This window comes from Macrotis lagotis, chromosome X (genome assembly GCF_037893015.1).
Source record: "Macrotis lagotis isolate mMagLag1 chromosome X, bilby.v1.9.chrom.fasta, whole genome shotgun sequence".
NCBI classification, from domain to species: domain Eukaryota; kingdom Metazoa; phylum Chordata; class Mammalia; order Peramelemorphia; family Peramelidae; genus Macrotis; species Macrotis lagotis.
The window spans coordinates 620,075,526-620,099,288 of NC_133666.1; the positions used below are offsets into that span (position 1 = coordinate 620,075,526).

A 23,763-nucleotide genomic window follows, 5' to 3' on the forward strand; every position below is an offset into this window, starting at 1 on the left:
AAAAAATAAAGAACTGTGCCAAGTATCAGAGAGGCTGCAGAAAACTTCGTGAAGCTGTGAAATAGTGTAACTGTTCTTGAAAACAATTTGGAACTAGGCTTGAAAAGTCACTAAAGTGCATACTCCTTGACCCAGAAATATCAATATGAGATCCAACATCTCAAAGACATCAAAGAAAAAAGAAAAGAATCTATATATACAAAAACATAAGAGCTCTTTTTGTAGTGGCACCTGGACCTAAGGGGGTTCCCATCAATTGAGAAATGGCTCAATATCTATGTTATATGTATATGATAAAATTGTTGTATAACCTTGGAAGACTTATATGATCTGAGGCAGAGTGAAGTGCGCAGAATGAAAACAGTTTACACAGTATCTGTGAAGTGGAACAACTTTGAAAGATTTAAGCACTCTGATGCAATGACCAACTATTATTCCAAAACTTGATGCCAAGCTTCTGGTTGAGAAGTGATGGACTCAGGATTCAGAATGAAACAATTTTTTTTTTTAGTTTTTGCTAGGCAATGGGGTTAAGTGGCTTGCCCAAGGCCACACAGCTAGGTAATTATTAAGTGTCTGAGGCCGGATTTGAACTCAGGTACTCCTGACTCCAGGGCCGGTGCTCTATCCACTGTGCCACCTAGCTGCCCTGAAACAATTTTCTTAATGTGGTCAGTGTGGGAATTTGTTTCTCTTGACTGCATAGTCATCACTAGGGTTTTTTCTTTTTTCTAATGGGAGAAAAAAGTGGGGGGAAATAGAGTTTTGTTCATAGAAAAAATAAATTTTATTCTGAAAATCTACTGGATCAGTGGAAAGAGTGCCAGATGTGAAATCAGAAGATCTGGCTTCAAATCCCGACTTTACTATTTACCATCTCTGCGACATTGGACAAGTTCTTTAACCTCTTTGGGTCTCAATTTCCCAATAGATGTATCTCTCCCAATCTATTAAATAAGAAAGTGAGACCTAATCATCTCCAGGTTCTCTTCCACTTCTAAATCTATTTCCCTATGACCTGCTTTCTAGTCTCAGTTCTGTTACCAGCTATCTGAACCTGGGAAGTGACTTGCCATATCGAAGACTCAGTTTGTCATCTGTAAAACGTGGGAAATAATGCATTTGTTCATTATGTAGCCACGCGAGTGTTTTTCTACATAGCTTTTCCATTCGTTGGATCTGCGCATCTGCAGCGTATTTCCCGTTCCCTGCTCCCTCTGGATTTTTGGTCAGACTTTGGCAGTGGAATCTATAAAGAAGGAGGGGGCCAAGGAGGACAGGAGGGACCCCAGACCCACCGGTCTCTGCCTTTGACCCTCGTGTCTCCCAGCGCCCATTCCGCCCTTTAGTAGTTCCAAGCCTCAGCGTGGGCCGGCGGGGCGCTGTCCGTGGTGCTGAGGGCTCGGGGGCGACTCTGGGAGCCCCGTGCCAGTCTCCGTGCCAGCCTCCGTGCCAGCCGGGCGCCGCTGCTGTGACGTGCCGAAGCTGCGGCTGCCGCTGCCGTAGGCCCCCCAGACGCGGCCCCTCCCGCCGGCCTCCCCCCGCCCAGGCTCTGCCTGAGCCCCCCGTCACGGCCCGGGGCCAGGCTCCCTCGTGGGGCGGGACCGCCCCCCGGGGGCTCCCCTCACCCCGGGGCAGTGCGGGAAGAGTCAGAGACCCCCTCCCACCCACCCGTGGCCCTGACATCACGAGGCGGCCCTGCGATTGGCCCGGCGCGCCCGTGACGCGCCCACCGGGGGACTCGAGACGCGCAAAGCCCGGCCCAGAGGTGGGGGAGGAGGAGCCCCCCGATCCCCGCACGCGCGCGGAACGGGCGCCCCGCCGCCGGAGCAGTCCCCACGCACGACACGCGCAGACACGCGCAGCGGCCCGGACCCGCCTGCCTCGGCTCTGCCTCTCCGGCCCGGTCCGGTCCTGCCTGCCCCGCCCGCCCGGGCCGAGGGGCCGCGGGGCCATGGCGGGAGCCGCCGGCCGGGGGGCCCAGCAGGTGAGGTGCCGGGGCCCGGGGCTGGGGGGGACCCGGGGGGGGGGCGGCTTCCCCGAGCCCCTGCCTCCCCGCGAGGCCCGCGACCCCAGGACGGCGCCCGCGGAGCGGCCCAAGGTCAGCCCGCCGGCCCCCGCCATCCCGCACCCCCAGCCCCACCCCGGGAGCCGCCAGCCCCCGGCCCAGCAGCCGTCCTCCGGGGCCGGCGCTGACCCCCAGCGCTCCCGGGGCCGCGGCCGCCCCGGATCCCCGTCCCGGCTGCCGCCTCCGGCTCTGGGCGGATTCGCCGCCGCTGAGTCGGTCCTTGATAAAACTCAAAGGCGGCAACAGGGGGTGGCTGCCCTGGCTCGGCAGAGCCGCCCCCCTGCCCCCCGAACCCCGTGGAGAAAAGCCCTGTGCCTCTCACCCCTCCCAGGACAGGGGGCGTCACGTAGGGGGTTCTCAAGAAATGCTTCATGTGCAGCAGGCTTCATGTGCTTAGTCTTAGGAACTTCATCTTCCCAGTCCTGCAGGATGGTCAGGAAGCAAACTTTGGTCCCCACCGACTATCTCCCGAGTCCACTGGGGGCTTGATGGGCTGCTGTCGTTCATATGCCTAGTATTTTGTGTCCTAATGACTTTTAGTAGTTATGTGAGTAAGAGAGGTAGGACCGTTGGCCAATGCCCGCTTTTGTGTCTCCTTTAGAATCTAAGAGTTGGAAGGATCCCAGAGACCATGTACTCCAACTTGTACATGCCAAGAATTTCTTCTATAGTATAGCCAATAAGTAAGTGGTCATTCAACGTTTGCTTGAATGCCTCCAATGAAAGGGGAACCCACGAACTCCCCAGGCGGCACAATCCACTTTTGGATCGCTCTTATTGTTTGGTTTTTCAATACACTGAGCCTAAAAGGTTCCTCCTTGCAATTTATATTATGTCTGGTTCTAGTCTCAAGAGCCAAATAGTACAAGTCTCTTTCTTCTATTCCACTTTGTGAACCGTGGACAAGTTTGTGTATGCCAGATACCCCAGGCTAGCAAACAGAGGGGTCTGGGACTGAGGTGTTTCTGGAGGAAAAGGTAGTAAAATACCCACCCCCCAAGGTTCTTGGGGCTTCAAGGAACAAATCAAATATGGTTGGTTCAGAAAATGTAGGAGTCAGTGTGCCAGAGACTCATTTCCTTCAGATTCTAAGGCTCAACCAGGGATGTGACCTGGATTTGCAGGAATGGCTAGTGCTACGCAAATAATATCCTAACAACCAGATTGTCAGCCCCACTACTACAGCCAGACACTATTCTAAAGCCTCATCTGCTCCCTTGAGTTCTTCAGTAATGGGAATTTACTCTGTCTTTGAAGGCCCGTGTGCAAATCTGAAAGCCAGTATTTAGATCATCATAAAAGAGACCTTGACTCCAAGTACAAACCAGGTATATAGCCTTTCCTTTGCCAGGTCTTCCAAAGCTGACTAGAAATGGCATTTTGTTTAGTAGCCTAGAATTTCTTTTAGAGCTGGAAAGGTTTACTCCAATTCCATCATGGAAAAACTGAGACCCAGAGAGATGTGAACTACCTCACCATACAGTGAGTACCTGCCCATAACAAGTGAGACTAGAATCCAGCTGCCTCTCTATATAGCGCAGCAGCTCCTTCTCAGGTATGGTCTATGGAGTTCTGAGGCAACATTATTTTCAGGGGGGGCTGGGAAAGGGTTTGAATGGCCAAGAAGAGCCTTATGGCAGTTTAGTTAGAGTTACAAGAGTCTGTGTGGTGCATATGAAGTTAGACAAAAGGAAAATCCTGGTTATAATGATCCCTCAGAAAGCCAAGGGAGAATAGATATGTTCATTTGTGTCAGTCAGATGGAGGAATTCCTTTATAGCAGGAATCAGAGTCATAATCAAGAGTCAAATGCTCAAATTGTGTGGCGGGATACTCTATAATATGCTCAGGAGTGGTCAGCAGATGCACTTGAGCCCTGCAGGGTTGTTTACCTTACTGTATTTTTTTCTCATTACTTTGTGAGGTTCATAGCTTCAAGGTTGTGCTATACTTTCTGATACAGCCCAAAAGGTCCCCTGTGCAGAAATAATGGTAGCAAAGCAGACATGAGGCTCTGAGCTTGCAGTCTCAAAAGTCACGATTCCCTCCTAAAGGAAAGAAGATAGACAGCCCCAGAGACTGACATCCACCAGGCCAAAAAGGATTTTGACCTAGAGGCTGCCTTTGGACAGAAAAGAACATATAAAGGACAGAAACCCAGTCTGCAGAAAGAACTCATCATCGATGTGTCTGTTCCCAATAACCTTGTCTGGCTCACCCTTGGAAAATCACCCTGTCTGCCGGGTACAGCGCTACCCAAATTCATTCCCCACCCCATCCTCGCCCACTCCTGAGCTGCACTGAGCTATGAGGTGCTTTCTGATGAGTAATAGATCAGAACCAAACAAAACTGTTCTGTAACTTTAACCTGAAAACTGTGATAGAGGAAGGCCCAGTGCTTTGATGCAGCAGTTGCTCAAGGAGAGAACCAGATTCCAGGAAATGGCCAGGAGCTGTTGGACCCCTCCTCATGTGAGAGAATATTGGTTCTATGAAAGCAATTCCCTGGTGTACAAGCCAGCCATTCTCTCAAAAGACAGAACCAGATGATAATCATTCTCTTGAGACTGTATATACCTGCAAACCCACAGGCTGGAGTATTCATACCTCTACCTGGACAGCACTTCCATCTCTGTTCACTCTTTCCCAGACCCCCTGGACTGAGACCCCACTGAGAGCTATCTGCCCTCCTTCAACCTGTCAAAGTCTCACCAAACTTTTCAGAGACACAAACTATTTCTCCCTCTTGGCCCCTAAGACTTTTAGGATGGTACCTGTGAGGATATTTAAAGTTCTATTTCTGGAATTTGAGTAGCTATAACCAGGGGGACAGGGAAGTCAGACAAGTTTCCAACAAATCATCTCTTAATATAATACATGCTTCCACTGAGGACTGATTTTTCTAACCAAAAAAAAAAAAATCAAACTAGTGAAACTATTCAATGTAATAATATTCTCTAATTACTATAAAGTAATCTGGAGTAAGACTTAAAGAAATACAAAAGGGCAACAAGGTGGTGCAGTGGATAGAGCACTGGCCCTGAAATCAAGAGGACCTGAGTTCTAGTCTGACTTCAGACACTTGATACTTACTAGCTGTGTGACCTTGAGTAAGCCACTTAACCCTGACTGCCCTGCATCCAGGGCCATCTCCAGTCGTCCTGATTCATACCTGGACCCAGATGCCTCTGGAGGAGAAAGTGAGGCTGGTGACTAGCACAGCGCCCCCTCGCTCAAATCTAATTCATGCACTCGTCATGGCATCCCCTCCCTGGTGATGTGGTCCTCTTTGAAAATGAAGGGCAAACAACGATAACAAAGAGCTACAAATTGCTAACCACAGTTTAGTACCCTTTTTACACATTCTCAGTTCTAGTCATCAGTTAACTAGCTCTGGATCTGTCTCTGAGTTTGAACAGTATGCACCATAAAAATTTTCTGGGCTTTCCTAGAGAGTCTAAAATTCCAAGACCCCTAACCTGCCCCTCTTGTTGTGCAACGCTTTATGACTCTGTGGACCATACGGTCCAAGGGGATTTCTTGACAAAAATTCTGGAGTGGTTTGCCACCTCCCTCCCTAGGGCATTAAGGCTAACAGAGGTTAAGTGACTTGCCCATGATCACACAGTAAGTGTCTGACCTCTATCCACTAAGCCACCTAGTTGTCTCCTAGACAGAAAGAGGTGAACTGTTGTTCAAGGTCACAAGTTAAATGTTTGAGGCTGGATTTGAACTCGGGTCCTCCTGATTCCAGGTCCAGTGTTACTTCTAACCAATCCTAACCTATCTTAAATGTTGGTAGAGATTTACTTTACCACAAATTTATACTTACAATACATTTAAATTTCCCCTTTACCCCTGAAGAGACAGACCCATACCAAAGATCCTTTACAATATCTTGAGTTGTGAACGTGATGTGCACTTTTTTAGGTGGAATCTATAGCTCTATACAGAGGCTTCGTATAAAGTTGTGTCAGGAAAAGCTCTGGGAGCATGCTAGCTTGACTCTGCCCTAGAAGTCATACCTGGTTAGTTTTTACAAAGTGTGCTCACTAAGAGTAAAGCATATCGTGATCTCTAGGAGAAAGAGAAGGGATATGTCCTAGCTAATACAGTTAGTTGTCCTAAATTAAAAGGAACTAGCTGTATATTACCTGTCAGGCAAGATATCTATAGAAGGGGAACATTCCTTGGACTGCTGAAGTCTTCCTTTGGTAGCAACTAAGTCTTTTTGTACCAATTAAGAGAGAAGAGGACAGAAGGAAACTAACTGGGCCAACTGGCGCTGCAGTTTGACACAAAATGTTGACAACAAAATAAAATGGAATCAGTTATATCCTCTTACAAATCCACTTCAGCCCTAGGATCCTGCCCCAGGAGAGCTCTTCTGCCCTGAAAAATACAGGCAACAAGCTAAGCCATGAGGAGTAGGAAGGAAATTGAAGCCCTGATGCCACCTGGTACCATGAAGGGTTATCTAAAGCATGGGGATGCTTCTTTTATCAAATGCATGGGGGTTCCCACTTTGTCCATAGATGGTAGAGGCCATGCATGGCCTAAGGCCTTCCCTTCCCTTCATTGTGCAGGTTCTTGGTTTTCCCCACTGCTGTCTTTGCCCTTTCCTTGGGAAAAGAAAAGTAGGGAGCTACTCAGGGATTTTGGGCCTCTTCTCTTTCTATCAGTATGGACAATGAGAAAGCAGATCCTGACTTCCTCTAGAAGAGACCAAAGTTGTTAGAATGAAGAGGCAGCAGTGATTGTCCTGGGCTGCCCAAACAACATAAAATGGGCCTGTGAAAACCCATTTGTCATTTTTAAAGAATGTGGAGAAGAGAACAGAAGAAAGACCAGAAAGAATCACAGACAAGCAAGAGAACTTTGAAAGTTTGTGCTGAATTTATTCTAAACTTACAAGAAAAAGCAAATTATACATAAGCAATTCCCAGATTGATATGTAATCTTCTTCTGTTCTACCACATATATACATACATATATATATATATATGTATATATACATATATATATATATATGAAAATGTGCTTTTACTTGGTATTTGTTAAGTCCAAAACAAAAAGAAAAAAAGAATCAAATATCTGGGGAGAAAACAAACCCATGTGCATGGTGCACTCAGTCATGAAAGGAAAGACTGTGAACCTTTCTTCCTAACTCTTCCTGGAGAGGGATCAGTGAGACAGGAAGAAAAGCATCGGTGAGAAAAGACAAAAATTGGAGGAAAGAGTAAATCTGGAGAACCAGAGCTGTCAATTCAAGAACTTTGCACAAAAGCCCCAACCAGGTTACCTCATCACACACACCCACAGATATATACACATATTCGTACTCACTCACACACATGCTCAGATACACATGGCACTCCTTTGTGGGTTAGCTATTGCTATAGGAGAGTTGAAGGTAGCTGGTTTGCAGTGGTAGCCAAAGACTATCAGAAAGATAATCGTGAATGTGCCTTGCTGGGTCCTAATGCTGCCCTCTAGTCTCTTATATAAATACTAAGGCTAGAGACCAAGTAGACACTTCCCCAGCTGCCAATTTAATGGGAATTCAGTCCCAATGAGAGTCAGCTCTGGTGCATCAAGTTGGGTTCATCCACTCTCCTAATTGAGTGGAAAAAGGTGGAGGCAGTGTCTGGACCAGGACAGCCCAGGAGGGGGACAGCTAGCTCATGTTCTTTTACACTACAGAGAATGAGGCTGAGCCTAACAATGGGTCATGGGAAATGTTCAGTATCTTCTATACATCTTTGTCACATTTGAATCTAGGTAACTCAATGGAAGGAAGGCTAGACTTGGAATCAGGAAAATTTGAATTCAAATCCTGCCTCAGTTACTTACTAGCTATATGACCCTGGGTAAGTCATTATCTCTCTCTTGGTCTCAGTTTCCTCATCTGTACAATGCAGGTAATAATATAATCCATCACACATAGTTGTTGTGAGAATCAACTAAGAGAGTATGTATGTATGTATGTGTATGGATATACATATATAGTGCTTTGCAAACCTTAAAGTACTATAGAAATCTCAGCTATTATCAGGATATGCTGGTAAGTATTTAACAATCAGCTCAAAAAAATGGAGATTTTTTTTTTATACAGGACACACTTTTAAGCTTAATCTGCATTATTAACATTTTCTCCGTCACTTAAGACCAAAAAAGGAATAAATCAAATCCTGATTTTTGTAACCTTTGTTGATTTCCAAGGTCTAAGGACTCTCACTAAAAATGTCATCATCAGGAGCCTGGAGGAGCTGGTTCCAACCCAGCCCTGGCTGGTCCCACTCTCTATGATCCATTTGCTTTCTCGATGCCTTTCAACCATACAGACCTCTGCTATTGTCTTGCTCTGCAATCAAATTGTTTCTGTTCTGGCCAGAAACTCAGAGGATCTCCCCTCCCAGACAGATTATTTCAGGAAGTCAAACTAGGTCATCTTTTGTCTCATTCCTTTCTTAACCTAGAGGCAGCTAGGTGATCCAGTAGACAGAACACTGCCCTTGAAGTCAGGAGGACGGGAGTTTGAATCCAGCTTCAGATACTTGACATTTATTGACTGTGACCTTGTGCAAGTCACTTAACCCAGGGTCTCCCATCTAGGGCCATCTCTAGTCATCCTTATTCCTATCTGGCCACTGGACCCAGATGGCTCTGAAGGAAAAAGTGAGGCTGGTAACCTAGCACAGCACCCCCCACCCCGCAACTCAAATCCAATTTATGTGCTTGCCATGGCGTCATCTCCCTGATGTGATGAGTCTTCTTCAAGAACAAAGGACAAACATCATCATCATCATCATCTTTCTTACCCAACCTTAATCACTGAACAGGCTTTGCCTCACACAACTGAGACCTGTTAAAGACCTTAGCTTAAAAAGGCCAAGGTATCTCATTGCATCCTGGGTCATTTCCAATTGTCCTGATCTGGGCATTGGACCCAGATGGCTCTGGAAGAGAAAGCAAGGTTAGCATTTCTACATAGTATTCCCTCTCTTAAATCCAATTCATTTACAAGTCAAGCTATCATCCTCCTGATGGCATTGCTCTTTTCAAGAAAGAACAAATGACAACTCCACAATCCCACTTACACTCTCATGTTCCTCTCTAAAATGGGACCTTTCAGCTACTCTAGCCCAACCTGTCCACAGTGCTGGCTGGCTGTTAGGGACAAGTGCTCTGTGCTGGAAAATTAGCTATAGAGAATAGCAATATTCCTGAGGATGTTTCCTTCTTTAAAAGCTCCTCAAATCAGAGCATTTCCTTCCCTTAGTTCTTTTCTGGTTGGTTGTTTTTTGTCCTTAGTTATCAAAGAAACCAAAACAACATCACTCTGTTAGAGACAAGTTACAGTGTGTTCAAGTGTAGAAGCTCGGAATGCTCTCCCACAGGTCGGGCACAAATAGTCCATGTGAATACTGGGATGGGTTCTCTCAACTCACCTATCTCATGTTTCCTTCTGCCTCCATTCTGCCTTGCTCCTAGAGCACATGGAAAATGTCTTTTGGTTTGTTCGATCTGCTTGAGGCAGAATTGCACAAAGTCGCTCTCTTCCAAAGTCATCACAGTTCAGTGGCAGGACAGAGTCAAGCCAGTTGGTCATGGCTCTAGAAGCAGGGGAAGACCTTGGGGTCTTCAACCTCTAACCAAGCTCTCCGAAGCACTCCACAGCACCTGCTTCAGCTGGCTGCATGGCAGTTGGAACAAAGTCATCTCAACTGCCCATTTCAACAGTGGAAGACTTCATATTCTAGCTTACCAGTAGGTTACAGACCCCTCGCTCATCCTTGGCCTGGTTTAGCCCATCTGCCAAAAGATGCTAGTCTTCCTTGAGCACACCCTATGCCCCATCCTCTTCTGAGAAAGGCTAGAACAGAAGAATTGGTTGGAAGGAAGGGAACAAACATGAGTACCTATGCTGTACCAGGCTCTTGATTCTCACAACAATCCTGGAAAGCAAGTGCTGTTATTAGCCCCACTTTACAATTGAGGAAACTGAGACTAAGTGACTTGTCCAAGATCACATAGCTAGTATGGGAGGCTGAATTTGAATTCAAGACTTCCTGACTTTAGGTCCAGAACTCTCTCCACTGAACCATCATCTGCCTCTCAGGCCACCATGGCGGGGGGGGGGGTGGGGGGGAAGTAGGCTATTGAAACAGGTAGCTATGGTGTTTCTTGTTTGTACCACCTACCTCGTGGCATTAAGATCCTTGACCCAAAACCCAGGCTCTGCTCAGTGATCATGATAATATTAGCTCACATTATAACACATTACAAGGTCTGCAAATGTTTATACATGCAACACATATGCATATATACACATATGCATGTGTGATGCTGCTCCCCTCATTCTAAAGATAAAGAAACTGAACTTTTACAAGTTAAATCTTGCAAATGATCAAGCCAGCTAGTTAGGGTCTGAGGCAGCATTTGAAGGAAGCATGGCTTCCCACCTTGGAAGTTCAGTGCTCTCTCTCTATTATGCGCTGCTTACAACTTCAGGTATCTACACACTCTGTTTTTGGACAGCTTTTCACTGTTTGGAAGTTTTGTCCTTAAATGGAGCCGTTAGAACAGAATGAATCTCCCACGCGAGAGCCCACCCTTTCAATCTGAACACATACACATCCTTCAGCTGATCCTCTGAGGGAGTGAAGTCTTCAGTCTGCTCCCCATTTTAGCTGTCTGCCCTAGGACATCTTCCTAGAAAGTGACACTTCAATAATGAAAGGAGCACAGCCTCCTAGAGATGGTCTGCCATGTCCCCTTTATTCTGGAAACCATTCTTTTTCAGCTGTCATACTGTTGACTCATTGATATTGTGGTCCACTAACACCCCCCCCATCCTTTTCACAGGAACTCTTGTCTCATCATACATCCTGCATTTATGCAATTGATGGTTTCTGAACCTAGCTGTGGTACTTTATATTCATCTCCATTAAATTTCATTCTATAATATTTAATTGGGCAGGAAAAACATGTACATAGAAAAGTAAATACTTTTTCAGAAAAATTAATGACTGGGGAGACATGAAAGGTTTCTTATAGAAAATAACACTTGGCCAGAATCTTGAAGGGAGTTAAAGATTCCTGAGGGCAAAGATAAGGAGGAGAGACAGAGAGAGAGAGAGAGAGAGACAGGGAGGAAAGAGAAGGAAACAGAGACAGAAAAGGAAAGCACCAGCCCTTAGGGTCTGAGAAGAGTATTGCAAGTGGCTCCTTTATAAAGAACATGGAGTATATGACTAAGAACATTTTAATGTGAGTCTGGAAAGATAGATTGGAATCAGATTTTGAAAGGCTTTAAGTTATGAACAGACAAGTTTCTATTTTAACTAAAAGCAATAGAGGGCCATTGATGGTTTAAAGATGACACTGAGGTTGTAGATTTGGGTTACTGCAAGGGTAATGGTGTCCTCATCAGAAATATGGAAGAAAGATGATGAGTTCTGCTTGGGGTGTAATGAGTCTGAGATTGAATCCAGTTTGAAATGTCCAATAGGAAGCTGGAGATGGATTACTGTAGTGCAAGAGAGAGACTGCAATAGAGGTGATTATTAAACTTACAGGAATCAAGTGACACTGAGAAGAGAAGAGACAGAGCTTTGCCATGCTCCTGTCATTAAGGAATATTTTATGGATGATGAGCAAAGGAGCAGTAAATAGATACAAAACTAAGAAAAGTGTCACAAAAATTCAGAGAGGAAAGTGTAAAAGATAAGAATTTTTGTTTGGTCACACTGAATTAGAGATACTAATGGGTTATTCAGGTGTAGATGTATAGCAGTTGATAAAGGATTAGAGTTAAGAGTCCAGGAGAGGAATTTAGGAGAGAGAAGTAGATGTGGGAATCATCTGCACAGAAGGGAGAGTTGGATCCATAGGAATAGATGAGGTCACAAAAGAGAGTGTAGAAAGAAAAGAGAATAGGTTCTAGAGCAGAGAGGGAGGTAAGCTCATGAAATATGACACTAAAAAGGGACTGAGAATGCATAGTCAGATATATATAGGAGAAACAAGAGAGGACCATGCCATGGAAATCTGGAAAAGAAAAACCAATAAAATATCAACTCCATGAGGACAGGAACTGTTTTGTTTTGCCATTGTATACCCACATAGTACTATGACTATTACATAATAAAGCATTTAATAAATGCTTTATTAAATTGAATTGGAGTAAGACTCTAGAAGGAAAGGGAGATCAAGTATCAAATATTGTAGAGGTGTCAAGAAAGATAACAATTGATAAGAAGGAATGTAGTGACCTGGAAGAGAATTGGTTTCAATTGAGTGACAAGAGTTGGAAGCTAAATTGAGAGGGACTGAGAGATGATTTGGAGGCAAGGAACTAGAAGCAAAAAGTTTTTCTAGGAATTTGGTTATAAAAGGGAAGAGAGATCCAGGATGACAGTTCGAAGGAATGAGGTCATGGTTTGCTTATGGATGAGAGAAAACTGGGCATGTTTTGTAGGCAGCAAGAAAGAAGCATAAAGGTTGAAAATTTGAGGAAAAAGATGCTCAAAAGGGGTAAGCTAATGAGGATGAGAAAAGAGGAAGGAATCATCCCTTTGGAGCTTGGAAACAAAAATGGCTAACTACCTCCAAAATTTTTTCAACTCCAAGTTTGGAACAAAAAAGGAAAAAAAGGAAATCAATGTAGTGGGGATCTGAGGAATAGAATTGTAGAGAAGAAGAAGCTTGCAATGGATGGTCTCAAATATTTTTGAGACGTTAAGCTTTGTGCCTCTTCTGTTCATAGATCATGCCAAACAAAAAGCTTTACATCGGTAAAATGAGCTGAAATCCTCTAATTGAAAAGGAAAGTTGAGGGGTGGCTAGAGCACTGGCCCTGGAGTCAGGAGGACCTAAGTTCAAATGTGACCTCAGACACTTAATAATTACCTAGCTGTGTGACCTTGGGCAAGCCACTTAACCCCATTTGCCTTGCAAAAAAAAAAGGAAAGTTTAAAGGGTGGCACAACCAGCTGTACCTGAACTTTCCAATTTGATTATATGTGCCTTCCATTCCTGCACTCTGCTGTTCAGCCAAACTGTCTTTCTTGATGTTCCACATAGACTCCTCCATCTCTGCTCCTCATGCATTTGACACAACCTCCTCACCTTCAGTTCTTAGAAACCAACTTCAAAACCACTTTGTGCATCTTAATTCCTAAGCTCCTTAGTGTCCCCCAAAAAAATTCATCTTATTTTTGTAAATATAGAAATATGTATTCTCTTGTCCATGTATTATATTCCTTTAAATGATAGTTTCCCTGATTTAAAAAAATAAGCTATTTGAGGTCAGGATTTGCTTCAAATTTTGTTTTCATCCCCAGAACTTAGCACAGGGCCTGGCCCAGAAGAGGCATGTACCAAATTCTTGTTGGTTAAGAGAAAAGAAGATTTGGAACAAGGTCCGTAGGGATTGAGATAAAGTGTCATTAAGGGAAAAGAAAAAGGCTTTCAACAAGGGCCCCACTTGGCTTGTTGCTTGCTTTTAGGAGGTGTATTAGAAGGATTTCAAAGTTCTGAATCTTTGAGGTGGAATACCCCTGCATATATGTCGGTGCAGACCATGGCAGCTGAGGTAGATGATAGTTGGGAAGCAAGAATCCCAAAGTGGGCAGAAACATGTTGAAGTCCTTGAGTAAAAATGTAGGGTGGAGGTGGAGAGAAGGGTGACCCAGGGACTAAATGAATGCCTTGAGAAAGGGGAGAGGATGACCCAGATGCTAGCTGACAACAGTGACCAGAATCTAGTTAGGGTAGAAAGGGTGAACCTCAGAGGAGAATAGGTGACAGAATGACAGTGGTAGGGGTAGGGGAGCGAAATGTCTCCTCCTGGTCCTGGCATCTCCTAGTCCATCCACTATCCAGGGATGGAGAATGTCTTCTCAGGGAAGGTAGAGGTCTGATAGAAACAGCAGATTATTAACGTAGGATAATCAAGATAGTGAAACACAGAGATGATATGGATGGGAACAGGGAAGTGGGAAATGACAGGGATCAGTCAGGGATTCTGCCTGAGAGTGTCCTAACCACAGGACCCTTCCAAGCAGCAAAAGCAGCTGTGACCTAGGACTCAGTTATCTTGAGGGAAAGGTGGAAGAAAGAGACCTGAGCCAGCAAGAGCCAAGATGGTCTGATGTCAAGAGGCCAGGGCTGGAGGCTAAATGTTAAAAAGCCTGGTGTGCCCTCCTGGTTTGGGTTGTAGACCCAAGTTTTACAGAGGCCCTTCCCATCCCATCCCATTTCAGCTGGTATCTTTCCAGACTGTAGATGTCATATATTATATATATATATATATATATATATATATATATATATATATATATATCCTTTGAATCTATGCTCAAATAACTGTCTCTCATACCAGAGCTATCCTCTGCTCAGGGTTGTTCTCTACCTCTGATGTTTTTCAGTCTGGTCTAAATCATGTTCTGGCTCAGTGCAATGTATTGGGGGAGTTTTCCTTTTGCTTCCAATCTCCTTCTAGTAACAACACAGTGACGATCCATAGATCTCTGAGTCAGGTTTACATATTTTTTGAGGCTTCCTCAGTCACACAAGACTTTAGGAAAGCAAGCTCCAGGGCCTGGGGATAAAAGAGAGGAGGGAGGCCTGTGATAGCAAAGAGGAGGCTGGAGGGTTAAAGAGTCTCTTCTCCCTTCCCTGCTGACAGGCTGGCTCTGCTTAGTCTAATTAGACAGCTGTAGCTCCTCCTGGGCCCAAATCTCATGTAATTTAACCTCTTGACAAGACTCTGAAAGAGAGGGAGAGGGTGTCTTGGACAAAGAGGGAAATGCAGCCTTGGTACAGGGGGATGGAAACTGGGTGGAAATCTGGGTCATCCTGGACTAATCCCACTTCCTTTTTTTGACAGAATTACTAACCTAGGAGATGAGGAAACAGTCTATCTAGAAGTATCTCAATATTTTTGTGGAAAACATAGAGATGGGCACTAGACAATAATACAATTGAAGGGCTTCAGAACAGGTTGGAGAGCCAGTCCCAGGTTCATTAATGGTTCAGTGTCAGAGGCAGAAGCAGGAGTGGGGCACCCAAAGCAGCTGTGCCTTGCTTCGATTAACATTTTAATCACTAACTTGAATAAAGAGATAAATGGCACACTCATAAAATTTGTAGACTGATACAAAGCTTGGCTAAAAAACAGGACAATCAAGTCACATCCCAAATGAAAGTTGGAAAAAGAAAATTCAGTCTTGATGTAAAGTCTTACACTTAGGTACCCAATCACCACCAAAAAAAAGTCATCTTAACAAGGACAAGATGAGGTGTGGTGGCTTGGTAAAATAGTTGTTCTGTAAAGGATCAGTGGTCCACAATGGTGGTGAGAGTCCCAGAGGCCTCTCCCCTGGTCAGACTGCAACTGGAATGATGTTCTATTGTGGGGACTGGGGGTTTAAGCAGGTCAGTGATAAGCTGGAGAATTTCCAGAGGAAAGGCAGCCAGGATGGGAAAAGGCCTCAAGCCCTTGTCACAGGAGACCAGTCTGGAGAAGGGATGATGGGGCAGGGGTGGGGAACGAGAAGATAGACTGTCATTTAGAAGGGGGACTAAGAGCAATGGCTGTTTGACCTCTTTGGAATTCATTAGAGGTTGGATGACCCCTTGTTGACTGTTGATCATTGGGATTCTTTCTGGGCTGGAGATTCAAGTGGCTGCTAAGGATCCTTCTGTGATTCTTTAAAATCTTCACTAAAATCTGGGCAAATCTATTTTATAGACCGCTGCACAGAGATCAGGTGGTGTGACCCAGGCAAAGTTACTGAATGGTTGAGATTTCATCCTGACCTAGAAAACAAGGCTGAGCTTGAATATTTGTTATACATAAACCAGAGAGCGGGTCCAACACTTGAAGTAATATTTATTATCTACAATATGCATTGCACTATGTACGAGGCACAGAAATAGCAGACACACTTTTCTTGATGGGGGTAAATTAACCAATGAGGCAGCAGAGGATCTGAGTTCAGATTCTGCCTCTTCTGCTTCCTCCCTCTGGGACTTTTAACTTCTCTAGCCCTCCACTTCCTCGTTTATAAAACCAAGGGGAATTGGACTAGATGAACTTTAGAATCCTGTCCAGCGCTGAATCAATGATCCTTTAACTATATTTTATTTCTTCCTCTTCTCCAATTCTTCTCCTAATTTTGTATCTTAAGACTTCACTTGATTTCACTTAAACCAGAGGGAAATCTAATCAGATTTTTTTTCTTAAGAATAAGTAGACAGATAAATCCTGGTGTTGCCTTGATCTGTCAATGTAATAACCCATTCATGACAAATTCACATAAGTTGGAAATTGCACTAAGAATTTGGGGACATGGGGCAGCTAGATGGCAGAGTGAATAGAGCACCAGCCCTAGAGTCAGGAGGACCTGAGTTCAAATGCAGCCTCAGACACTTAACATCACCTAGCTGAATGACCTTGGGCAAGTCAACTAACCCCATTGCATTGCAAACCCCCCACCAAATAAAAAAGAATTTGGGAAATCCTATATAAAGGATTGTTCATATTGCCTGACCTGATGAAGCTGTGCACAGTCTGTGCTTTTTCTAGATGTTTATTAACTCCACCTTTCATAATAAACTCTATAATTTTGACAAATCAAAGCCAAACTCATTGACCTGAAGTTTGCAGACTGATTCAATACTCTTTTTAAAAAAACTGATCTGAACACATTCATTATGTATTATTTGTCAGGTTGCACTGGATAGAGTCATCCTCACAGACAGGAAAACCTGAGTTCAAGTCTCCCCTCTTATACATACTAGCTATGTTCAAGTAATTCTTTAAGCTACAAAGGTCAGGAACCCGTATGAGTAGAGTTTGCTCACCTGGACGTTCCCTATATCAGTGAAATCTGGGTCCAGTCCCTATCCTTATCCCTCTAAGTCAGGTCCTGATTTTTGTAGGTCAGGATGTTTGTTCTTCTTAACCCTACAGCATCTTTCTCATTCTCCATAGTTTATATATGATCGTGGTCATCGAATTCTCAATCTTAACTGTCAGTCCTTCTAGACGAGCCAGAGGGAATTAACTGGGGAGCAAGGTTATAGAGGCAGCAAAGTGGTACAGTGAGAAGAGATCCAGGAAGTTCCTGCAGTTAAGATCTGAGTTCAAATCCAGATTCAGAAACTTAATCATAGTCCCTCCTTCCCAGGACTGGTGTGAGGCTCAAATGACATAATAAATGTAAAGCATGGAAGATAGGAGGTGTTATGGAAATGTTAAGTGTCATTACTATACTGTCTCTCCTCTTTCTCTTCTCCCCGCCCCCTTCTCTTCTCTCTCCATTGTACCTGTCTCTCTGGGTCTCCATTAAAAATGGAGTAGCTAATAGCTTCCTGACTTGTCTTAATGATAATCTGCCATCACAAAGTAGAGGAAGCAACAAGGGGAATTCCATCTCGGGCACATGCCCTCCAGGAGCTTCACTCTTGCATCAGCAGTTGCCTCTTAGGGGCAGTGAGACAGCATTTGTGGATAAAGTACCAGTCCTGGATCAGAAGGACCTGAGTTCAAATCTCTGTCACTGGACAGTTGCTTTGGGCAAGTCACTTAACCCTGACTGCCTGGCATTCCACCTCATGGCCAAACAGCATCTTTGGCTGTGTGGGACACGGCTTGGGGGAGAGACTTGGAGCTGGGGGAGCTCAAGTCTGTTGTGCTCTTCATGGGTGGCCCTAAGGACAATCATAATAGCCCACATTTAATCAGTGATTGCTTTGCACTGGGTTTTACAACTATTACTTCATTTGGTCCTCAACACAGCTGTGGGAGTTAGTCTTATCTACATTTTACAGATGGAGACACATACAAGAGAAGTGACTTGCCCAGGGTCACCTGGCTAGTCTGAGGACTTGATGGGTAGCCCCTGGCTGGGGGGAGGGAGGGGAGAGGCTGACCCTGAACAAGGCAGTGCCTGTGGAGATCCACATTGAGTCAGCAAGCCTTGGTAAAGCAGAATGCTGAGAGGAGATCCAGAGCTGCCTCCTGCTGCTGAGAATGAGGTTGGGGGAGGGCAAGACACTATTAAATCCAAAGGCAAAAGGAAAAGTAGGTGAGGTCCGAAGGGTGGATCACAGCAGAGAAGGCGCACCAGGGATCTCTCGTGCAGATGGCAGTCAGCAGACAGGGGAGTCCACCTTGGGGAGCGGCAGGGGCAGCATTGGGACGATGCGGCTGACGTTCAGGGGACCAAAGAGTCCAGCGGGGCAAGAGGGCAGATTATGCAGAGGCTAGCATCAGTCTGGGCCCCATTAAGGAGGACCCTGCTTGCTCACTGGAGGAGTTTAAGCTTTTTTCCAGGCCATGGAATAGACAACCAAATTTCAGCATAAGGAGGACAATTTTGGCAGTGAGTGAAGAATGGCTTAGGAGGGTTATGAGATCCAGGGACTGCTGACTTCTCCTGTCCCTCCCAGATTCACCTGGGATGCAGGGAGGACATTGGCGGTGGTATATGTGAGGAAGGGTGCTGGCCCCCAGGGCAGGCCAGGGGATGGGAGGGGACAGCCTCTCTGTTCTCTCTGGCAGTTCCTCTAAGATGGCCTTGGGGGAGTCCATGCTGTGGAGCCTCCTCCCCATCCTGAGCCTCCTGCTGCTCAGGGGCCAGGGCTGCCCTACCGCCTGTCGCTGCTACAGCATGACTGTGGAGTGTGGTTCGCTGAGCCTGCAGAGCATCCCACCTGGGATCCCACCCATCACTCAGGTACAGGACTGGAGCTCTGGAGACTTCTCACCCCAGGGATGGTTGACCAGGATCCATAGATCTCCTGGTAATAAGTGGGATTGAGCCCAGGAAGATTCCAGACCATACTGGATAGGACAATAATTCCCATTCCCAGGGGTGGCTAGGTGCCACAGTGGATAGAGCACTGGCCCTGGAGTCAGGAGGACCTGAGTTCAAATTTGACCTCAGACACTTAATACCTAGCTGTGTGGCCTTGGACAAGCCACTTAACCCCATTTGCCTTGCAAAAAAAACCTAAAAAAAAATAATTCCCATTCCCATAGGGCTTTTCAAGTTTATAAAGTGCTTTTCTCACAATAGTTTGTGAACTATATCATGCGAAAATTATCCTCTTCTTACTAATGAGGTCTGGAGCCTGTGGCTCAGAAGGGGAGGTGACCAACTCTGGCTTCTCTCCCATTATGTCCTGGCCCTGAATGATTGCCAACCTTCCCTAGTGCCAGACTGACTCTGGTGTATGCTGTTCTCCCCAGACAGTGTTCCTGCAAGATAACAGCATTACTCAGATACATCAGGCAGACCTGGCCTCGCTCTCAGGCCTGCAGTATCTCTACATGCAGAACAACAGTCTCTGGGCCTTAGAGCCAGGTGCCTTTGTCAGCCAGCAGCAACTAGTGGAGTTAGCCCTCAATCGCAACCGCATCCACCTGCTCAACAGCAGCATCTTCAAGGGCCTGGACCACCTGCGGGTACTCTATCTGGCAGGAAACCAGATCACACGGCTCCTTGACTTCACCTTCTGCTATCTGCCGGTGAGCATCTCTTTCCCAACTAGGTCCGGGGATCTCTTCCTCCCAGCCCTTTTAGGCCAAGATCTAAGGCTTGCCCCAGCTCCCCTCCAGTCATCCAGCCGGCCATCCTTGCCCAGATAGAGGGCGGAAATGAGGCAGAGCAGCCCAACCCAACTTGAAAGTGGAAGGCCATGAAGGGCCAGGGCTCTGAGGAACTAGTGAGTCACTTGTTCCAACCAGAGCCAGAGGAATTCAACTCAGACCATTTCTATATATCCTTATCAAGTGTCAACTGATTTCCAGAGAATGTGAAAAGTGAGGAACAAAACAAAGTACCAAGTCAGACCCGAGGGCAAAATTGTTATTGACTGGGGACATGAGGGGAGTCTCCATGGTTATCTCCATAAAAACACTAGGGGGAAGATGAGAAATGAAAGAAGTTAGAGAGGGCATCAAGCAGAGCTCAGGGAGTATGTGGCAAAGCTGGGAAAAAGGGTGGTGCCATAGAGGGAAGGGGCTTGAATGCCCTCCTTATCCAATCCAATAAGGGCTGATGGCGCACCAGTCAGGGTGGGATGGGGCAATGAGCCTATGAACCAGAAAAGTTGCATGCTTTTGGAGGGAATACAATATGCAAACAGATAAAGATAGCATGGCTCTTTATGTGTGATTTCCTGATTCTCATTACAACCCCAGGAGGTAGGTAGCGTTAACTACATTAACTACATTCTACACTGAAACAGAGATTAAGCGCTTTGCTACTATCACCATAAGAGGCAAGATTTGAATTCAAGTTGTTGGACCTCTGGTCTGTCTGCTGAGCTATGAGAAAACACTAAGGGGCTTGATTTTTACTTGGTTGGCAAAAGGAATCCCTGAAGACCAGAGCCTGCTAGAGGAGAGCACACAGGCACCTCTGAGGCCATCCAGGCCCACCTCCTCATTTTAAAAATCAGGTACCTGAAGCTTAGAGAGGTTAAGTAACTGAAAGCCAGATGGACTCTAATGGCAGTGCAGGGGTGGGGCGAAACCCAAGATCCAGACTTAAAACCACGCCATCCATGACTATCCATAGCTGTCCACACTGCTCAGGGCCTATAGCCCATTGACCTGGCTGGCTGAGCTGGGCCATGCCTAGTCCTAAAGCACTGAAAAAAGCCCTTTGGGGAAGTGATGTGGAGCTGGTGAAGATTATCATGGAGTGCTTTCCTTGCTCATCTTTCCTCCTTCCATGGTCCCTCCCCTCCATTTCAGAGACTACAGGAGCTACATCTACAGGAAAACAGTATTGAGCTGCTAGAAGACCAGGCCCTGGCTGGCCTCTCCTCCCTGGCTCTGCTTGACCTCAGCAAGAACCAGCTGAGCACCATCAGCCGGGACACCCTGGTCCCTCTGGCCAGCTTGCAGGTCCTGCGTCTTACAGGTACCATATTTTTTGTTTGGCTTTTTTTTTTGCAAGGCAATGGGGTTAAGTGACTTGTTGAAGGTCACACAGGTAATAAGTGTCTGAGGCCAGATTTGAACTTGGGTCCTCCTGACTCCAGGGCTGGTGCTCTATCCACTGTACCACCTAGCTGCCCCTTACAGTTACCATATGAAGGGCTGGGGGCAGAACTGCCAAAGGAGACAAAGAACCTGGCTGATCCCTCCATCCTGCCCCTTATACACGGCTAATCTAGCTCAGAGTTGACAAGTCACAAAAGGACACACACACACACACACACACACACACACACACACACAGAGGAAGTGGCTAAGACTGAACTAGTTAAGTGAACTTCCATTTCAGATGGCAGGGGAAAGATGAGGGCAGTCCTTTGGGAGGGAAGTCACCACAAGTTACAGAACACTAGATTTAGAGCTGGAAGGAGCCTTAGCCACAAGCTAGTCCAGGCCCCTCTTTTTGCAGGGAGAAATGCGAAGCCATTTCCCAAGGAGGACACTGAGCTTATGTGCCTTGCCCAAGGCTAAATAGGCGGCTAAGAGCTCAGGTTCAAGCCCAGCTTCTCAGGCCACCTCCCATGTGCCCGGTACTGTGTTTTGTCAGAGATGGCAAAGCTGGATGCCCAAATAGTAAATAAGATTCCACACCTCTTATTGAACTTCAGTTACAGTTATGACATCTAATGATCCCTGAAGGCCAAAAGGATAATAGAGGCCTGCAGAACTGTGGTCTACCCTGAAAAGAATTCAGGAATACTCTTTTTATAAAGCGAATTCTCCCCGGCGGCCTGTCCCTTGGCTGAGAGATGCCTCGGTTCCATCCAGGCCACCGGGCTGGGCCCAGCCCCCGTGGCTGCGGAGGACAAGCGGGGGCCCGCCCTGCCTCCTCACGGGGCGGCCCTGTAGTCACCGTGCGGCGCAGTCAGGCGTCCTAGCTCATCAGGGGAGGGGGTGTCCGGGGGGGGCCCCCCGGCGGGGCCAGAGTCGGGGGTCAGGGCTCCGGGGGTGCGGCCGGGCCGAGCCCCCTGAGCCGCCTCCCCTCCCCCAGAGAACCCCTGGCGCTGCGACTGCGCGCTGCACTGGCTGGGGGCCTGGATCAAGCAGGGCGGCCAGCGGCTCCTGGGGCCCCTGGACAAGAAGATCGCGTGCGCCGAGCCCCCGCGCCTGGCGCACCAGGGCCTGCTGGAGGTGCCCGCCAACAGCCTCATCTGCATCCCGCCCGCCGTGCGCGTGGAGCCGGCCGAGGCCACGGCCAGCCTGGGCGACGACCTGCGCGTGTCCTGCCGCGCCTCGGGCTACCCGCAGCCCCTGGTCACCTGGAGGAAGGTGGCGCCGGGCGCGGGGCCCGCCAGGCCGGGCGGCCCGGGGGGCGGGGCGGCGGCCCCGGAGGCGGGCGCGGGCGCGGGCGCGGGCACGGGCGCGGGCACGGGCAGCGGCATGCTGGCGCTCGGCAACATCACGCCGGCGCACGCGGGCAGGTACGAGTGCGAGGCCCGCAACCCGGGCGGCAGCGCGCGGGCGCCCTTCGTGCTGCTGGTGAGCCTGCCCCGGCCCCCGCCGCCGCCCCCCGAGGCCGGGCCCGCCGCCGGCCGCCGCCCGCCGCCCCCCGAGGCCGGCAGCCTGGACTTCGGCGCGCTGGGCGCCGCCCCGCAGGCCGCCGTGGCGGCCGCCATCGCGCTGCTGGCGCTCACGGCGCTGCTGCTGGCCGCCATGATCTGCAGGAAGCACCGGCGGAAACAGGCCAAGCCGGAGGAGAGCGTGCTGTACGTCAACGACTACTCGGACGGGCCCACCACCTTCGCGCAGCTCGAGGAGTACCGCGACGAGCGCGGCCACGAGATGTTCGTCATCGACCGCAACAAGCCGCTCTTCCCGGCCTACGAGGAGCCGGGCCCGGCGCCGGGCCCCGAGCCGCCGCCGGACCCCGGCGCGCTGTTCCAGCCGCAGATCGCCTACGAGATCCACTGCTGAGGCGGGCGGGAGCCGCGGCCTGGGGGCGCGGGGCGGCGCGGGGCCCGGCCTAGGCCCGAGTGGCCGCGCCCAGCACGCGGCCGGCCCGGCGGCCGGAAGCAGGCGCCCACGTGGCCCAGCCTCGTGCGTCACTTCCGGCATCAGAGGGCCTGCCCCGGCCGGTGCGCGGGCGGCCCCCCCTCCCCCTGGCGCCCCCGGAGCCCGCCGGCCGCTGTTCTCCTTCCGGGGCGCGGGGCCCAGGGCGGGCGGGCCTCGCTCCGCAGCTTCGGCCCCCCAAACTCCCCCCCGACTGGCCGGCCCACCCGGGGCCCGCCCGGGACCCGCCCGCTGGAGCCCCAAGGGCCCAAGGGCGCGTGTCCGGACACCATGGGAGCTGGTGTGCCCTCGGCCCCGGAGACCCCGGAGGTGCCCGGAGACCCCGGAGGTGCCCCGAGCCGGGCCCGGGTTTCCAACACCTCGACCTGGCCACGCTTAGAGCTCTCCGGGGGATGATCCTCAAGGCTGCACCCCGGGCCTGGGCCCGGGACCCCCAACCTCCGAGTCCTCGCCCACCAGACCCTGCTGCCTCCCCGGAGAAGGGCCTGCCGCCGGACCCGCCACTCAGGCGCCTGTGCGGGTCGTGGGGAGCCCCCTCCCCAGCGTCCTTAGCTCTCAGGGTATGGGCCCACCCAGCAGTAGGGCAGCCAGTCACCCCCTTCCCTCCAAGGCACCGCGGCCGGGTTCGGTGGGACTGTTTGTAAATGGAGGAGAGATCTTT

The 23,763-nt window shown here is 48.3% G+C and overlaps 1 protein-coding gene across 2 annotated transcripts; it reads left to right on the forward strand.

Moving 5' to 3' along the window:
• The first annotated feature begins 1,902 nt into the window (after nt 1–1,902).
• LRRC24 (leucine rich repeat containing 24) lies at nt 1,903–23,316 on the forward strand. 2 transcript variants are annotated; one of them, XM_074202994.1, is made up of 6 exons: nt 1,903–1,987; nt 7,850–7,938; nt 18,645–18,819; nt 19,335–19,613; nt 20,847–21,015; nt 22,084–23,316. In XM_074202994.1, the coding sequence occupies exons 3-6, from the start codon at nt 18,655–18,657 to the stop codon at nt 23,004–23,006; spliced, it is 1,536 nt and encodes a 511-aa protein (XP_074059095.1). In that variant the 5' UTR covers nt 1,903–1,987; nt 7,850–7,938; nt 18,645–18,654; the 3' UTR covers nt 23,007–23,316. The 2 variants fall into 2 exon arrangements, with proteins under 2 accessions (XP_074059095.1, XP_074059094.1); XM_074202993.1 differs by lacking the exon at nt 7,850–7,938 and having other exon boundaries at nt 1,905–1,987.
• The last annotated feature ends 447 nt before the right edge of the window (nt 23,317–23,763 follow it).

What these genes read in the sequence shown, in the direction of transcription:
- LRRC24 (XM_074202994.1), top strand. Translation starts at nt 18,655, where the DNA reads ATGGCCTTGGGGGAGTCCATGCTGTGGAGCCTCCTCCCCATCCTGAGC. An exon ending in GGATCCCACCCATCACTCAG is followed by an intron (nt 18,820 to 19,334) that starts GTACAGGACTGG and finishes TGTTCTCCCCAG; the next exon opens with ACAGTGTTCCTGCAAGATAA. An exon ending in GCAGGTCCTGCGTCTTACAG is followed by an intron (nt 21,016 to 22,083) that starts GTACCATATTTT and finishes CCCCTCCCCCAG; the next exon opens with AGAACCCCTGGCGCTGCGAC.